General features: G+C 40.7%; 1 protein-coding gene across 1 annotated transcript in view; it reads right to left on the bottom strand.

Moving 5' to 3' along the window:
• LOC134673328 (uncharacterized) overlaps nucleotides 1-15232 on the bottom strand; it is a 129045-nt gene that overhangs the window by 43171 nt on the left and 70642 nt on the right. Inside the window, exons 4-5 of the mRNA XM_063531298.1 lie at nucleotides 12645-12850; nucleotides 4266-4293 (exon numbers count right to left, since the gene is read on the bottom strand). Of these exons, the coding sequence (XP_063387368.1) occupies nucleotides 4266-4293; nucleotides 12645-12850 (234 nt within the window). The remainder of the gene's footprint in view (nucleotides 1-4265; nucleotides 4294-12644; nucleotides 12851-15232) is intronic.

Below are 15232 nucleotides of genomic sequence, written 5' to 3'. Positions count from 1 at the left end.
CGTTAACCTCACTAATTCTGATAGGAAACAATTGCTTACAATTTACGAAATGCGCAGTGTTAGTCCTGCTCACGTCTCCTGAATCACCCTGTATTTATACGTCATAATTTCATAGAAGTTTGACGTTAAATTTCTTTTTCTGCAAACAATTGTCACCTTGGCTAGTCCCTCAGGTGTTGCTCAAGTTAACGATCCAAAAAAGGTATCGAAGCATATTGAGCGATAACAAATTATGTTAATGATCCGTTATGAATTATTTTTTGTATATTTGAGTCTCTCGAGTCTAGAGCTTCAATCTTTTACTATTTAATCTTTATTCTACAAAAGAAAGCTTATCGTACAAACGGCTGACTTAATGAGAAAAGGCAATTTCTGCTAGTCTAAAAGCCAAAACAGAAAAGTTTACAGGCTTCCAGCCTGCCGTTACAATTATGTACTTGTAATCTAGACTGTAAAATCGTTTCAATTGCACGTAAAAAAGAATAAAAAAAAAAAATTGCCCAATAAAATTGCCTAGCAATCACTAGTGAACTTTTAGACTTTACCTGGCAGTGAAAGGGTTAAATAAATTGATCACGAGCAGTTAGTGTAACCTTCGGATCGGGTCTGGCCCGAGTCACCCGCGGGTCAACGCTCGGCACCTGAATTATTTCAGTATCAACTACCGTATAAGGCCCACTTGCACTATTCCAGAAACCCGGAGTTAGCCGGTTAAACCTAGCGTTACCATGGTTACCAGTACAATTTGATACTAGGTTAACGGTTTAACCACTTAATCCCGGGTTAGTGGAATGGTGCAAGTGGGCCTAAGTCGTATAAATAAGTAATATGTGGGAGACCGAGCTTTGCTCGGAAAACATAAAAACTCAAAAATGCGCATTTTCCCAGAGATAAGACCTAGCTAGATCGATTTTTTGCCCCCGAAAACCCCCTTAAAGCAAATTTAATCGAAATCGTTAGAGCCGCTTCCGAGATTCCCGAAATATATAAATATAAAAATAGATTGGGTTCAATTTAAATTATCAAATTTGATCTGAGTCATGAAGCGAGTCATGATAGCGTCATGAAGTGTATTAAGTTACCTAGTACTTAGGGCATACTGAAAATCAGAGGCGTAACTAGGGGGGGGTTGGAGGGGGCACGTGCCCCGGGCGCCGTCCTAGGGGGGGCGCCAAAATGGGCAAATGACTACCTCTCCGCCTTGCCAAAAGGCAGCAGGGAAACTTTTGTCAGTCGTATTTACCACCACTGTGAAGTGTGAAATGCGGATGGTATTCTGGCCCACAGCGCAAAAGAGAATGCCGATCTCTTAGGTAGTCTTTTTGCCTCGAACTCGACCTTGAAAGACGACGGTAGCCCCCTACTGCCCACCATCCCGCAGTGTGAATACTCTATGCCAGAAACCTCTATTTATTTAATCGTATGGCAATAGCCATATGGCAAATTACCATCTTATGGACTGTCCAAGAGACTACCTATGCAAATGGATCACTATCCCTTTGTCCGGCAGGCGCATATGAGCCGTAGTAGACGGAACCTGGCCGCGTAGTCACTGTCACACTAATAAGGAAGAGTGATAGAGAGACATACTCGTAATGCTTTTCGTTGTCGAAGCGATAGCGATTGTAACCTTGGCTAGGCCGGCTGCTCCAATAGCTGCTGCTGCTGCATATCGGTGACATGTTGTCTATCGACGACATTCATCAATATGCGGACGACAGTACCATGGCTAAAAAATAACTACATTCCCGTTGCCATGGAGGTTTTGGGATTATACTGAGCAACTTTTACTACGGGACCAACCCCGAAATCGCGAACAAAAAGTTTACCCTCCCATAGAAAATGGACCAGCCAAAATGTAAGAAACAGCTAAATTTTTTTTCGCGACTCAGGGGTTGGACTCATAGTAAAAGTTGCTCAGTATAATCCCAAAACGTCCCTGGCAACGGAAATGCAGTTATTTTTTAGCCACCCTGTATACAGGCTGGTCCAAACCTTGACGCCCAAAAATTTTTTTAGAATCCTCGACATGGGTTATCAGAATATTCCCCATGTACGAGTATGTTAGCCGATTTGCGTAGTTTTCGAGACTTTTAACTTTTGTTAAGAAATTGCGGGGTGAAGCTTTGCTTTGCTTAAATTATTAAACACAAGTTCTATTTAATAAATAATAATAATAAATAATTTCTTTATTCAGACAAATACAGATCACATTTGTTAGTCTGTTGCTTATAAACTAGGCCTTCTAAACTTTAAAATTATGCCTTCTAATAACAAAAAAGGATTTTTTTACAACTTATGACTATTAAGTATCACTTTTTTGACCTTTTAAAAAACTTAGGGTCTAGCAGTTTCTAAAATAACCAAAAGTCCTTGAAATCGCCTGTATTTTTAATTTATTTAGGCAAGGGCAACATCTAAGCTTGACATGCTTGAACGTAAAACTGTCCTTTTTTCCCAATTCAGCCAAGTGAGGATGCTGTTTTTTTTAAGCAACTGCGCCGTTTATCAAGGATTATGTTACAAAAAGAAACATTTAAAAAAGTTCAATAGTTTTTTTAAATAAATTAATTGCTTCACCCCGGAATTTCTTAACAAAAGTTAAAAGCAATAACTAGAAAACTACGAAAATTCGGCTAACATACATACCTATTCTAATAGACCACGGCGTGAGCAATATAAAAAAAAAAATTGAACGTCAAGGTTTGGGCCAATCTGTATAACACATGCCGAGCCAACATCACTCGGTCTGTGATACTAGAATGTCGTGAAAAACCTGTGTCAGGTATCGAGAGCATTCTATCCAGAGTTACGGTGTGGGATCGGGACAATTCAGTCCAATTCAATCCCACCAAGATTCAATTTTGCGCGTTTACCGCTAAGAAAACCTCATTTTTCAAGGCACAACCCTTCCCATGTCAGGGAGTATTGGGAGCCTTGATCGGTGTTGACATCTCCATCAGTGACGTCCAATAATTTCGTAGCCACCTTGCTGGGTAGGCTGCGCTCGTATCCAAAAAAAACTCGGTGTGCTCAATAAAGGGAGGCGATATACTTTACTCTGGGGTAGACTGATCCCATATATTGAGTACTGCTGTCACCTTTGGACAGGAGCACCTGGATGCCACCTTGGACCCTTCAAATCAGTCCAAAGCCGCGCTGTACCTATGAATAGTCTACGATCCCAAATTCACAAGCGATATTGAACCTTTAAGTCTAAGGAGATCTCCACAAAAGAAGTTTATAAGTTTTAAAATGGTCGGCAACGCGCATGTAACACCCCTGGAGTGCAGACGTCCATAGGATGCGGTGACCGCTTACCATCAGGTGGGTCGTAAGCTTGTTAGCCACCGATGTACTAAAAAAGCATAGGTACACTGTATTTGTCTAAATTAAAAGTAAACTTTAATAAGCAAAAAAATAACCCTTTCGTTTCGTTAGTTCATTTCGTTTGGGGGGGGGGGGGGGGAGGGCGCAAATTTGGTGTCTGCCCCGGGCGCCATATCCTCTAGCTACGCCCCTGCTGAAAATTCCTGGACTGGCCACTTGGAAAAATAAGTCGTCTCATGTATCAGAATCCAGAAACTTTCAGTATGGCCCACGTAGTTGTTATGGCCCACGTTGTTGTTATGGCTCCTCTACACGATGGGCCAACGCCGGCCACTCCAAGGGACCAGCCATGCGGTAGAATGAGATAGCAATATCACTGGCTCCCTCTAACGCATAAATGCGTCCCTTGGAGTGGCCGGCGTTGGCCCATCGTGTAGAGGAGCCATTAGGTGCCACCCCGTCTAAGTACTAAAAGTATGCAGTACAGAAAACGCTCCAAGACCTTTGCACTCGTCCGTTAAAGTTCTCAATGTAATTTAAACTTGAAAAACGGACACGGAATAGTAATAGAACGAATCCTATTACGGCATCATTATTCTTGTACAGTCGCCATCAGATATATCGGAGCGGCCAAGGTGCTCATTAATATCTGAGCACGCCTCTATTATCAAGGCGTTAGAGTGCGTGTTCAGATAGTGTGCACACCTTGGACGCTCCGATATATCTGATGGCGACTGTACCTACCTACAGGCCAATTTTATTCGAACGTACACTGACATCAGAATGATGTCAGAAACGTTTTTAATATATTTAATATAACTTTAACAAAAAAAATCAGTAAGCAAAAAGGGCTTCCTAGTTTATTGTTTTCACAAAAACCCCATTTCTGAAGTTATCCCAATGTTACACTAAATATGACTATTTTTCATACTTACCGTTTTTGATATGGCGTTCATCCAATCCCTGTGCAGCAATGAAACAGAAAACAACATATTTAATTTACATTAAGAGTCACATGAACACAGCCGCCGCCATACAATCCGAGTTACGTTCTCGTTTTAAAACGACATTCAAGTAACATAATATACCTATGTCTGGAGGCCTGCCGCGAAAACCGAAATTCGCAAATTGCAGGGATCTTTCTCTTTTACTCGCATTAAGACGTAATTAGACAGAGAAAAATGCCCGCAATTGACGAACTTCGATTTTCGCGGTTATAGCCCTGGTACTGGGACTAGTTTTCGCTCCTAGAAAGAGGAGAAGGGAAACACCGGGGCATGAGGCCATGAGAAACAGACAGGCTAAAGGATGATACGTTAGACCGGGCCGTGTCCGGGCCCGAGCCTAAGAAGATAGAAAATGACTCAACCTATCTGCCGTTTTAATTTGGCAAACGATGTACCAAACACCCTGTATACAAGAATTGGTACATATAAGGTAACTCGTTTAAAGGTATAAGATGAAGCGACTTGGCCATGTAACATGCAGCCTCGAAAACGAGTGGATTTGTCCTCGGCGCCGGAGGGCGAACAGACATTGTGGACACATGCGGCGCCGCGTGCGCTCGCACGTGCGCTCCGCCGGCACGGGCGAGGGGCGTTCGGAAACCAAATGTAAACGAGGGCTGCGCAAATACTTCTAAATTTAAAATCTCGCTATTTCCTTTACTAATATTTACAGTGGCGTTCAAAAGTGCATTACATATGGTGCTACTTTACAATATGTGCCATATGTTAACTTAAATGGCCATATGTATGTACTGTAAAACGTTGTACAATACTCGTGCGGAAAGGTAATTCGCAATTCGCAACGAGTGGTGATAAGTTGAAACATGGCCGAAGGGAGTGTTTTAAATCGACACGAGATCCTACTACCTGCTCCTACTTTTCCCACTTGTATTGTAATATACTATTATGTAACGGGTAATGTTAGAAAGTTAAGTAAACTCCGGTTTACCCTAGTACAACGGATTCGGCGTTTACCCGTACACATCTAATAGGTTTCCCAACACTGGCTGGGTAAACAAAGGCAACACCTAACATTACCCAGTCAGTGTTGTGTATACCTAGATGTGTACGAATAAACGCCGAATACAGATTAATATTTTTAAAATTCTAGGACTTTACCCAAAAGGCTCGGGTAGTAGTAGTTATACCATGGTAAACTAGACTTTTATTCACCTTCTAACATTACATTTAGATAAAACCTATATAATTGTTGACGTAGTCTTTATTCGGAGGCCCGAGTCTTTTTGAGTTGCGCTTAAAAAAGACTCGACTAGTGACTGAATTAGATTAAATTTAAACGTAATACTTAATCTTCAAAAGTAGACTCAAAAGACTCGAGTCCCAACACTAGTAAAAACGACATACATAAATATGTATAGTTTCCATAGGCCTTTGGGCCCTATTCGGATTTTGAAATAGACATCTATTAGACATCACCAAGATACGATAACGATATGTTTAAGGTCTAACCTGTCAAATTTGACATTTGCGCGATTCTGGAGATACTCTTGAACAAATTCCACAGGATATGACTTAGAGATACAATTCACATCTAATAGATGTCTTACTCTATCTAACGTAAAAGTGACAGTGATTGCCCGAATTACGCTGCAAAAAAGAACTAGTTGATGTCTAAACTATAATATCCTCTCTGCTATAACGTATTTAGAATGGATCTAGTACGTGTCGTCTCTTGTGACTATCTTGAAGTTCGAATACGGCAGTTTAGCAGTGGATCTCTCTCTCCTATAATTTAGCTAGGAAGCTTTAAATTGGCATTATTACAAGGCAACGCGAGCCCGCCTCATTATTTATAATAATTGGGTGAAAACGGATAAGGAGGAACACGAACCGAGTGCGTCGACGGAGTGAACGGAAAAAAACCGGCCAAGAGTGATATCACGGTGTAGAGGGTTCCGAACTATGAGAAGCAACCTACAGTCTGACAAAAAAAGAGTAGAAATTAAAAAGTGTCGTCCTGTTTTCTTATACCGGGTGTAGCAAATAATTAAGACATAGATTGTACTCCTCAAACGGTGACACTTTTGTTCTACAACTTTTAAAAATTATGAAGTATTTAGACTCTTTATTTTTCATACAAAATAAATATTATCTTCAATGGACGCCATCGCCACGCCATATCATTGTGATTGACGTTGCTTGTCACGCCTTAAACATAACAAAATTCGCAATACATTGCGTCTTAGAATAAACTTTAAAGTTTATTAAAAATCAAACCACAAGCTATTTTTAAAAGTCGCTGAACAAATGTTGGTCAGTATGAGTACAGCCCACAGTTTAATTTTTTGCTCATATTAAGGCCACACCCGGTATATATTGATTTGAAAGGGACGACGCTACAGTATTGCCACTTTTTAATTTCTACTCTTTTATGTCAGACTATAGTCGATATCTATACAAAAAAGGTGGGAAAAGGGTAGATATATTATGGGATTTATGGGACAGTCATACACAAATCGACGTAGGTACCAGTACCTAAGGTTGCGGTACCGTAAGTAAGGTTATTTGGTCCCCGCGGACCCATTCAAGCCGTAATTCATCATGGCCCCTGCCGGGGACTGATCACTGCGTTATGTGATCGCTTAATTACCATGTGTCAAATTACCAGCTAGGGATCGTTATATTTCGTTTATTTGGCATTAGTGTAAGGCCTGAGAAGACGCTCGAGTTGAGCGTGCAGCGGGGCGGGCGTGCGGCGTGCATGTCAAACAAATGCAAACGTACTTATAGGAGCGGCTTTAGTGCACGCTGCTCAAATCACTTGTGAGCCCGACGCCACGCTGCACGCCCCGCCGAACGCTCCGCTTCGAGCGTCCACTCAGAGGGGTTACCGCGAAAACCGAAATTCGCTAATTGCGGGGATTTTTCTCTTTTACTCCAATGAAGGCGTAATTAGTTAGAGTGACAGAGAAAAATGCCCGCAATTTGCGAACTTCGATTTTTGCGGTTATAGCCCAGGCTTACTTAGGCACTTAGAAAAAGACTACGCGATCTTGACGTGTCTTTTAATTCAAAAACGCTTTTAAAAAACAGGAACTATTACTTATTAAAGTAAAAGAACGCAAATAATCGTATATGATTTATAATTGTTACATATTTGTCGTGACTTATTTATCAAACCTTACCTTACCCTTTACTTTACCTTTTTTCTAATGCTAAAAAAACGAACTTTAATAGGGTTACTAGAAAAGAGCAGTACGGCTACCATCAGTTTGGCATTGACATAAACGCTATCGTGAACGTAATTTACTTTCTGTGCATCTCGCTCGTACTGACATATTAGTGCGAAAGAGATAATATAGAAAGTAAATTCACGATAGCGTTTATGTCAATGCCAAACTGATGCCGCCGATGAGAATGATGCGGATGATAAGCCGAACCGCTTTAAAGATTAAACTTGTTGTTGGTTTCTTAATCATCATCATCATCATATTAGCCTTTTATTGCCCACTGCTGAGCATAGGCAAATCTTCTCGTACGCCACTTGTCCCGGTCCTGAGCTAATCTCATCCAGAAGCGACCCAAGTTTTCAAGTTTGTTGATAAGGTTCTCTCGTCCCCGCGGACCCCTACAAGTCGTAATTCATCATGGCCGCTGCCGGGGACTGATCACCGCGTTATGTGATCGCTTTACCATGTGCTGACATGTTGGAACGAGTGCTAGCAGGTTACTACAAACGGTTTACAAATAACGGAAGAACAACCTGATAGTAAACATTGTGCTTAATAGGGGGCGTAAAGCCAGGAAATTAGAATGAAACGAAAGATATGGCGCACCGCGCCAAACTTGTAGGTATCAGTAGAATAATATTTATTTTATCGACATACTTATTTTATTACAAACTCGATATTTCGATACGTACTTACATTTATACTCGTACAGTCGCCATCAGATATATCGGAGCGGCCAGGGTGCTCACAAATATTTGGACACGGCTCTATTGTCGGGGCGTTAGAGTGCGTGTCCAGATATTGTGAACACCTTGGCCGCTCCGATATATCTGATGGCGACTGTACTTATCTACACAAATGTATGTACTTATGTAAAAAAGTTTTCGTTCATAACTTTTATATCCATACTTATTGGTAACTACGTATATTCGTATCGTTATGGTTATAGCTTATGGAAATCCGGGAAGGAATGATGTGGGTGTATCGTAAAAAAGTTTCATATAGCAGTAACTTACTTGACTCACAATTTCATGACTGACTAAGGGCCTGATTCGGATTTTGAAATAGACATCGATTAGACATCTTTTAGACATCATCAAGATACGATAACGATATGTTTAAGATCTAACCTGTCAAATTTGACATTTGCGCGATTCTGGAGATACTCTTGAACGATTTCCACAGGATATGGCTTAGAGATCCAATTCACATCTAATAGATATCTTACTCTATCTAACGTAAAAGTGACATTGGTTGCCCGAATTGCGCTGCAAAAGAGAGCTATGTACGTAAACTATAACGTATCTAGAATGGATCTAGTACGTGTCGTCTCTTGTGAATATCTTGAAGTTCGAATACGGCAGTAGGTATATGGCGTGGCCAATAAGTAGGTTGGTACGTTGCATTTTTTATGCGGCATATTGTTACTAATAAAAAAAAAGTTTGCGTTTGTGTATCGATAATAAAGAATGTTTTGAAGATGATACTTTTCGTTTTAGTTTAAATTATCGTCTTAGTCTTAATTTTTAGTGACATTTTGTAAAAGATGTGAAAATGAGAAAAATATTCCCAAAAAAATGTTGTCAACGTATATTTGGGTCAACCTATACTAGTTATTGTAGTGTATTTACTTATACGTCAATTATAGCTTTTCTTCGTACGCATAATAGCCGTAAAAGCCATTTAAAACCAGTTTGAATTTGAAATTTATCGGCGAGAATACGATAAACAATTGCATGAGTTTCTCAAATGGTTTATGTGGTGCAACCTGCAATTATATGTTACACAATGATGGCCGCAAAAATATCTGACACGGTCTCATTTGTAGAGCCATATGAGCGTGTCATATATTTTTGCGGCCTTCGAAGAGTAACATATTCTTGCAGGTACGACAGAAAAATGTAGTTTAAGTACGGGTAAACTTACTTTGATTCGTATGGTAACACTGATTTTTAAACCAGGTATAAGGAATTCGTTTTTGTACGCTTTCATCATGTATTTCTGCTAATAAAGTTTGCCAAACACATCATAATTTTTTTAAGCTCGCGTTAAAAATACCAACTTAATATTCCGCAAAACTCGATGATCATAGCAATTTTACGCCGCAAATCAAACCTAGTTAACGATAAATTGACGTTTATAATAAATCTTTACAAAATTCTTTCTTAAATAATTTTCACATCATTGTAACTACAACACAGCGTAACTAATCGATATCAACAATTAAAACGTCTGAACCCGTGTAATGTATTATGAAATGTTTTTCTGAAAAGTATATTCCCTTTTCCACCCACTCGAGCGGTATCGCCAGCACGTTCTACACATTTATACAGGGTGTATAAGATAATGTATGGAGATTATCAGCGTATACACTTTAAATATTTTGCTACCTACAAGAAGTATTTTACCTTTTGCAAAATAGTTCTTACTAAGGTACGTAAACTAGTTAAACTACTAGCGCAGACTCATTTACTACATACTACAAATATATCTTTCTTTGTGTATTAAGGATGACTCACGCTAGACCGGGCCGTGCCCGGGCCGGGGCATCCAACATGTCATTTTCTATGACGCCCGATCGGTGATCACGTGGTGCTTTTCATAGAAAACGAAGCCCTGGAAGCTCCGGCCCGGTCACGGCCCGGTCTAACGTAGTCATCCTTTATGTGGCATCAAATCATATTGGAGGCCATTAAAACAAAACCTGCATGGGATAATGGTACTCGATGCGCGGAAGATAATATAAAATATATTTCCATGTATAGATAAGGAAGCTGTAAGTACATACATACTCGTAGATGCGAGTTATCCTTTCACGGCCCATAAAAACTTGCACCGGATAACAAACAGGGAATTCACATTTAGTGACTTGGCGCTATTTTTACCGTATCAAAAAGGAAAAAAATATTGATTATAATATACCTACGTAATTAAAGTAACTATATTTTTCCCTTGTGAAAAATTATCTGTTTCCATTATTTAGCGAGTACTTGAAAGGCGAGTCATTAGGGTTCCGTACCCAAAGGGTAAAACGGGACCCTATTACTAAGACTTCGCTGTCCGTCCGTCTGTCCGTCCGTCCGTCCGTCCGTCCGTCTGTCACCAGGCTGTATCTCACGAACCGTGATAGCTAGACAGTTGAAATTTTCACAGATGATGTATTTCTGTTGCCGCTATAACAACAAATACTAAAAACAGAATAAAATAAAGATTTAAATGGGGCTCCCATACAACAAACGTGATTTTTGACCAAAGTTAAGCAACGTCGTCGGGAGTGGTCAGTACTTGGATGGGTGACCGTTTTTTTTATTGCTCTTTTTTGTTTTTTTTTTGCATTTTGGTACGGAACCCTTCGTGCGCGAGTCCGACTCGCACTTGCCCGGTTTTTTTTAAACAAATGTAACGAGTGATTAAAGAAGATTTATCTAAATGTATTCAACCTTTATAATCAGCACTTATTAGTACACTCAATAGCAATGAAACCGGGTCGATTCCCGTAGAAACTCCTGTACCTACCAGTTTTAATGCTCCCAAGTGTACTTAAAAAGGACTGCCACTGTCTGCATAGTTTATAACCGGGACAAATGCACGTTACATAAAAGCTTTTACTGGTTTCAGGTTAATGTTAGGGATTTAGGGTTTTAGTCAAGCGTGCATGATGTACTGCCGTATTCGAACTTCAAGATATTCACAAGAGACGACACGTACTAGATCCATTCTAGATACGTTATAGTTTAGATATCAACTAGTTCTCTTTTGCAGCGCAATTCGGGCAACTAATGTCACTTTTACGTTAGATAGAGTAAGATATCTATTAGATGTGAATTGGATCTCAAGTCATATCCTGTGGAAATCGTTCAAAAGTATCTCCAGAATCGCGCAAATGTCAAATTTGACAGGTTAAATCTTAAACATATCGTTATTGTATCTTGGTGATGTCTAAAAGATATCTAATAGATATAGCTGGTCAAGCAAATCTTGTCAGTAAAAAAAGGCGCGAAATTCAAATTTTCTATGGGACGATATCCCTTCGCGCCTACATTTTTCAAATTTGCCGCCTTTTTCTACTGACAAGATCTGCTTGACCAAGTATATATGTCTATTTCGAAATCCAAATCGGGCCCGTATTCGGGTAAAAACTGGTGGAGTGTGCAGATTTCGCCAGTCACCCACTTATGTAAGGAATATTTAATATCAGACGCGGCTTGACTTTATGGATATCCAATAAATCTTGAATACATTGCGTTATTATTTTTGCAAGCCCTAATTTCATTTATAAGTAATTTTATTTTTTAATGTGCATTTAGGGTGCCCCATAAGTCGAACCGGAGATCCGGCAGACCTCGTCGGCGATGGTGGCGGGATAACTTAGACTCCTTTTTGAGAGACTGGCCAGATGCAGCTCAAAATCGGGAGGAATGGAAGAAGAGGGGGGAGACCTTTGCCCAGCAGTGGGACACAATAGGCTCGCAATAATAATGTGCATTTGGATGAAATGGCATACAACATGCCCTAAACTCTGCCGCGATCCTAGCGCCATCTACGATAGCTCCGCCTCTAGTAACAATCCTTTACGACATGGCTCAGCCAGTGGCGGCGCGCCCATAAAACTCGACTCCCACCGGCTTGCCTGTTTTTGGACGTTTGAGCAGAGTTGTAAAGGAAATATGTAAGCCAAAGTAGCCGGCTTGCCTATGGATATGTTTGGCGCGGCGCCACTGTGACCCACAGAAACTCGGAGTAATTAACAATGGAGCCGCCATTAACAGGCGTTCCCCTCTGTCGAAAATAGGCGGCCAATGGTCAACCACATGTCAACCATATGTATGGACTGACGTTTATCTGACATGACGTACCTATACATTTGATGTGCCCCTCCCCCGCAAAAAACGGCAGACTATTTTGTACCGAAAATTTTAGACATGGCGTCTCCGTTGTTAATTACTCCGAGCACAGAAACATGTTTCTAAAATAAATGAATATACTCACTAAAAAAATACCGCTTCGAGCCCTGGAATAGACAGCGTAATACCTACCAGTCCGCGGCATTAGTCCGACCCGCATATTTCTTTCTTTCTTGCAGCTATGAATGAGAGCAAGAAAGAAATATACTCACTTCATTTCCTCATCATTTTTAGCGAGCATCCACACCACATGCCCAGGGCTCTGCCGCGACCCTAGCGCCATCAACTGGGACAGCTTCGCCCCTGGAGGTAACGCCGGCCGCCGGGGAACCTGTCCCGTCCAGGTGGAGATGGCCAGCATCTCGGGACACTCCTTCACGAGGTGTTTCTGTGTGGCCATGCATTTGCCTGATGCGTCCTGTGAAAGAACAGATAGTTTAGAAAAGTTCTTGGCAAGTTGTAGAACGTACACAATATTCTTGATGTCTATTTTGTTGCCTTGCTTTAATGGTATGGGCCATAGACTAGGAATCCTCTAGACCGAGTTTAGAGCAGTTATTTCATGCAATCGATGATGCCAAAAATGCGGGGGTGCGCGCGGGACGAGGTGAGCGAAGTCCCGTGCCGTGATTGGTCCGTTCAAAGACACGGACGTCACACAAAGACACTTTCGACTCGAACATGGAGTAAAATTACCGTATGCGTGGCAAAGGGGGGTAGCGCGACTATGCTCAGTCTGGAGGATGTTTTGTCTGTGGTATGAGCAGACGAAACTCCTCCCTTCGGCCAAACTCGGCTTATTAGAGTTGACTTGGAGTTGACACAACTCAACGACCCTTTACGTGCACGACCACAGATAAGACAATGACCTGAATATTGACAACCCTAAATAGCCGAAAGGGATGCCATATATTAGAAAGGGACAGCATGATTCGACCCTAAACCGCTGTCAAACTTGAACTTGACTTGTTTTGTAGGAAGTTTCCGTTCTGTACGGTAGGTAGTACTATTATTTATTCTGTGGTATGGTATGGGAATTTAATGGCATGGGGCAGACGCGAGTGAGTAAAATAGCCGAAGCCCGCGCCACTCATACATTTGGGTGACAATATGATGCCTTTTAATCCTGAAACACAAGCGCTTAGTTAGGGGCTATTCATAAATTACGTCATGTCAAATTGGGGATGTAAAGGATGTAAAGTCTGGACATCAAGCATGATTTATGGATAATTTTGGGGGGGGGGGGGGTCAAAAATCGATGACATAATTTATGGACAGCCCCTTAGAGCATGCGACTTTCAATCCGGAGGTCTAACCCCGGCTCGTACTAATGAGTTTTTCGGAACTTTGTACGATATGTCATTTGATATTTATTAAGGCGCCCACTGATTAACAGTCCGCCGGACGGTATCGGCCTGTCAGTTAGAACAAAATTTTGACAGCTCCGAACAACTGACAGGCCGATACCGTCCGGCAGACTGTTAATCAGTGGGCCCCTTTAGTCGCTTTTTGGTAAAACATCGCGGGGACTTCAGACTTATTCCAAAAAGGCCTAGTTTTCTCTGGGTTAAAAGGTCAAATGGCAAAAATTAACGCTGCAAATTCCTGGGATTACTTGCCAAACGGACCCCAGGTCCCATGAGCCGTGGCAATAAAAGCCGGGACAACACGAGGATGATGAATATGATGATGATGATGTGGAAATACCAATAAATAAGAATTAAGGACTGTTCATTTTATTAAGCGGACACACAAAAAAGTATAAATTACATTTTTCTAATTCTGGAATCGCTTTATTTAGATAAATATAATAAAAACGGAAACCAACGCAAAACATTTTAATGTAAATATAGTATAATATAATAACATCGGTAAGATTTTCGTACTTTTACACGGTTGCGCCGTTCAAGTGCCTGCACATCAATTTTTGACACTTTTTGACAAGTTGTAAACAACATTCGTTTGAATTCTTTCAATGTTTTAGCTTCTCATCTACCCTTTTTTAAGTGCATCTTCACATTGGTCAAGTGCCACTCGATGGAGTGGAGCTCCGGGCAATTAGATGAGTTGACTTGTTTTTGAACGAAATCAATGTTTTTCAAATTCAGTAGCTTTACTTTCTGACCAGCATAGTGGGCACTTGCCAAATCAGGCCGAAATGAAGAGGTGACATTATGCGTCTGATAGACGGAAAGTACTCGTTATTAGATGCATTATTTTCTGTAAATGTCGCAACCAAAGTTCATGTCGCAAAATAGAACAAACTTTTTAAGGCCACAGGAACCAATTGCCTGCCAGACAAGGACTTTCTTCATGAATTGGTCAATTTTGATGTTACTCTCCTCGTCGAATATATGATCTTCTACAACGGCATGGTAGCATCAGGGCCATTGGTAACGTACTACAGCAACATTTTACGCATTTTCCGTTGTCCATTAAAATGCTACGAAATTTATCTTAATGTAAAATGTAGTACAGTTTGACGCTTCTTTTTTTCGATTGCTTTCGCTGCTCTGTAATTCTTTTGTCCATTTTTTTCTTTCTATGGGTCCATTTATTGTACATACTTCTTATATTTTAATCTGTGCCTACTCTAACGCCTGCTGTCTTAGGAATTTCGCGAACCGATAAGTAATTTATTGATTTTAACAGCCGCATGACAATACTTTTGTTTCTGGATTGGCCGGGCCGCTTCTGTGCCGGGATTTTGTAAAATCTTCAAGCATATGATGCTCTGCAAATGTTTTAATAATTTTATTCACGTTTAACTTGGAAAATTTGTACATATTTACGATTTTTC

This window comes from Cydia fagiglandana, chromosome 18 (assembly GCF_963556715.1).
Source record: "Cydia fagiglandana chromosome 18, ilCydFagi1.1, whole genome shotgun sequence".
Classification (NCBI taxonomy): domain Eukaryota; kingdom Metazoa; phylum Arthropoda; class Insecta; order Lepidoptera; family Tortricidae; genus Cydia; species Cydia fagiglandana.
This window is presented reverse-complemented; position numbering and strand designations above follow the sequence as displayed.